The 3,332-nt window shown below is 55.3% G+C and overlaps 1 protein-coding gene across 1 annotated transcript in view; it reads left to right on the plus strand.

Moving 5' to 3' along the window:
• The window catches only part of LOC104987037 (keratin-associated protein 5-7-like), a 15,601-nt gene that overhangs the window by 12,007 nt on the left and 262 nt on the right, over window positions 1–3,332 (plus strand). Inside the window, exon 4 of the mRNA XM_010837800.1 lies at window positions 3,014–3,119. Within this exon, the coding sequence (XP_010836102.1) occupies window positions 3,014–3,119 (106 nt within the window). The remainder of the gene's footprint in view (window positions 1–3,013; window positions 3,120–3,332) is intronic.

Consider the following 3,332-nt stretch of genomic DNA (forward strand, 5'->3'; position numbering starts at 1 on the left):
GAAGGTGGTCAGTGTGGGGCCTCTGGGGCCAGGAGCCTCTGCATACCTCCAGGGTCAGGTGAGATGCTGGGCACATGCTCACTTCCTGATTTCTATGTATGTTTTTTTTCCTCGGGAAAATCATGATTTAAAAATAACGAAAGTGCCGCTTTTCACCTGGAGCCATTTCCTCCTCGCACACTTTTCCCCCATCAAGGTCCAGCTCCCATGGGCTCTGGTGACCCCTGGGAACAGGGCAAGCTTCGTGTCTTTCTGCTGACTACACTTCCCATCCCAGGCTTCTATCACTATTTGAAAGAACAGTCACCTTACATTAGTTTTCAACGATTTCTTAGTTTTATGGAGACACTGATAAAGCTCAGGCTCTTGTGGCTCTTGATCCAAGCTCAGCACGACGACAGCCAGGCTCTCCGCGGGTGTGGGAACAGACGCTCAGCGTGGTGGCCAGGGCTCCGGAAAGCCCAGCGGCCCCCAGGCTTCCGGGCCACCAGGCGGCCCACCTCGAGACCCCGAGACAGTGCCCGCCTCTTCTCCTCTGGGGTCCTGTCTCTCCATTTCCTCTGCCAGGCCCCTGTCCACGGTCCCTCTGCGAGGCTTCGGGGCCGCTGGGTCCCCGTGTTCTCCTCTCTGCTCCCTGCACACAGCAGGTCATCAACCCTGGGCCCTAAAGCCCGAGCACTGCGGGGATTTTGCTCAGCTCTGCTTTTTTGTTTTAGGCTTTTTTTCTTTTTCGCTATTTTTTTTCAATTGTAGGAAAACACACGCAACGTGAACCACGCCATCTGAGCCATGCTAAGGGCACAGTTCAGTGGCACCAAGCACAGTCACGCTGCCGTTCGGCCGTCAGCACCATCTCATCGAACCGAAGCCCTGTCCCCAGCACTCACTCCGCAGCCCCTCCCCCCAGCCCCTGGCCCCACCGTCCGGCTGTCTGCGTCTACGAGCTACAGCTCTAGGGGCCTTGCATGAGAGGCATCAGACAGGCTTCGCCCTCTTGTGACTGGACTATCCCACCAGCATGAGGCCCTCGAGGTTCATCCACAGCCAGCCGGTGTCAGAATGGCCTTCCTTCTCAAGGCTGAGTAATGCTCCACTGTGCGCGTGGACCACGGCGTGTGCATCCCTTCATCCGCTGACGGACCTCTGGGTCGCTTCCACATTTCAGCTGCTGTAAAGGCTGCTGCTCTGAACGTGGGTGTGCAAACACCTGTTTGAGTTCCTGCTTCCGACTGTTTTGAGGACACACCCAGAAGCTGAATACCTGGGTTGTATTTGTGTTCTATTTGAGGAACCTCAGATAGAGGCTCTTTCTGTTCTAATGCTTTCTAGCTCATTCTGTCCTAATACATTCTTTCTGAGGGGCTCCGTGCCGTTTCCCTCAGCATTTTCCATTCCCACCAGGAGAGCTCGTTTCCAATTTCTCCACATCCCGACCAGCACCTGTCACTCCCTGCTTCTCTGACAGTGGCACCCCATCGGGTGTGAGGGGGTGCAGGCTTTCTTAGTTAAGGGCTGCGGATATTCGGGGGGCTCCCTCCTGACCCCCAGCCGTTTCTGGGGTACCTGGGGAGCCACCACACGTCTCCCAAGGGATCTTCCTCAGATTCTCTTCCCCACCGCATGGAGGGGCACTGCTCCCACGCACTCAGAGATCCCTGGGGGAGAGTCGGCAGAGGGTTGCAGACCATGGGTCTGGGGCATCTCAGGATTCTAGTCTGCTGGTCTCCTCTCGTCCATATTCAAGGCGTCCACTGTTATGTCACCACAAGAGGTGGGAAAGAGGTGAAATTCCAGAATAATGGGGTCCAGGAAAAGATCCCAAAAGCTTTCAGGGACAGAAATCAACAGACACAAAGCTGTCTGAATCCTCCATGGCCACAGAAAAAGCACCGTCATCTCTGTTTCGAAGGAAGCTGCTTGCCTGGAATCAGAGGTCTAGCCAAGCCACCGATCAGACTTGAAGTGAGAATTAGAATCTTTTTTCAGAAATGCCGATTTCCAAAAGGTGTAACGTCACTGCTTACTTTCTCAAGAAAAATTCTTTCTCAATGTGCTCCACCCAGACAAGGAGGCAAAGGAAAGAAAGGCAGGGCTCCCTAACAGAAGCAGACGGCGGCAGGAGAACAGTGACGTCCAGGAGGACGGAGGGCCCCGGACGGCGAGGAGCCCGGAGCAGGGGCACGGACCTCAGGGGTCACCTACAAGGTGAAAACAGCTGCAGTTAAAGAATGCGCATAAAGCCAGAAGGGATGCCCGGAGAGTCACACCTCAGGTGCAGAAGGCGGTGATGGATTAGTGCAGATACTGCTGGGAAATGGCCCAGAAGTTTACATGCTCAGCAGAGGGGCTTAGAGAAAGCAAAACCCTCATCTTTCATTGTTGAAATCCCACAGGACACCCAGTCAATGGAAAAACAAACAATAATGTGCGGTCTCTTTTTTTTAAGACTGAGGTTAATAGAAGAAACCAGCTGGAACGATTGACGGCGCTGTGGCAGCAGTGCTGTCCTGGGCAATGTTTTGACCGTGTGTGTGTGACTTAGACAAGAACAAGCCTGGAAGGATGGAAGTGGGGGGAGGCTGCACTGGGTCCACTTGACACGAAGACACCATACAAGCCACAGCAACACGTGCAGGATGGCTCACGGTTGGACAGACATTCAGGTAGAACAGAAGGAGAGTTCAGGGTTTCGAATGAAATAAACACAGAGGTTCCTCATGGGAGAACAGACCCAGAACAAGCAGCTCCAGTCACCACAGGGCTTTGTGTAAAGGGATCAGTGAACAACAGCAAACGTGTGACACAATCATAAACCTTTTAATATCTATTATTAGTATACGGCAAACAGAATACTCCTGGGAGTGTAGCATAATCAACACAAGGAAGCGAGCACGCGCCCAGCATCGCACCCGCCCCGGCAGGTATACAGAGGCTCCCGCCCCGGAGGCCCCACACTGAGCACCTCCTCTCTCTCCACCTGCTCCTCTGACCTACTCCACCCTCAACCCACCAGAACCATGGGCTGCTGTGGCTGTTCCGGAGGCTGCGGCTCCAGCTGTGGGGGCTGCGGCTCCAGCTGCTGTGTGCCCGTCTGCTGCTGCAAGCCCGTGTGCTGCTGTGTGCCAGTCTGCTCCTGCTCCAGCTGTGGCAAAGGGGGCTGCGGCTCCAGCTGTGGGGGCTCCAACGGGGGCTGTGGCTCCTGTGGGGGGTCTAAGGGGGGCTGTGGCTCATGTGGGGGCTCCAAGGGGGGCTGTGGTTCCAGCTGCTGTGTGCCCGTGTGCTGCTGTGTGCCAGCCTGTTCTTGCTCCAGCTGTGGCAAAGCAGGCTGTGGC

Source organism: Bison bison, unplaced genomic scaffold, assembly GCF_000754665.1.
Source record: "Bison bison bison isolate TAMUID 2011002044 unplaced genomic scaffold, Bison_UMD1.0 scf7180017864080, whole genome shotgun sequence".
NCBI classification, from domain to species: Eukaryota; Metazoa; Chordata; class Mammalia; order Artiodactyla; family Bovidae; genus Bison; species Bison bison.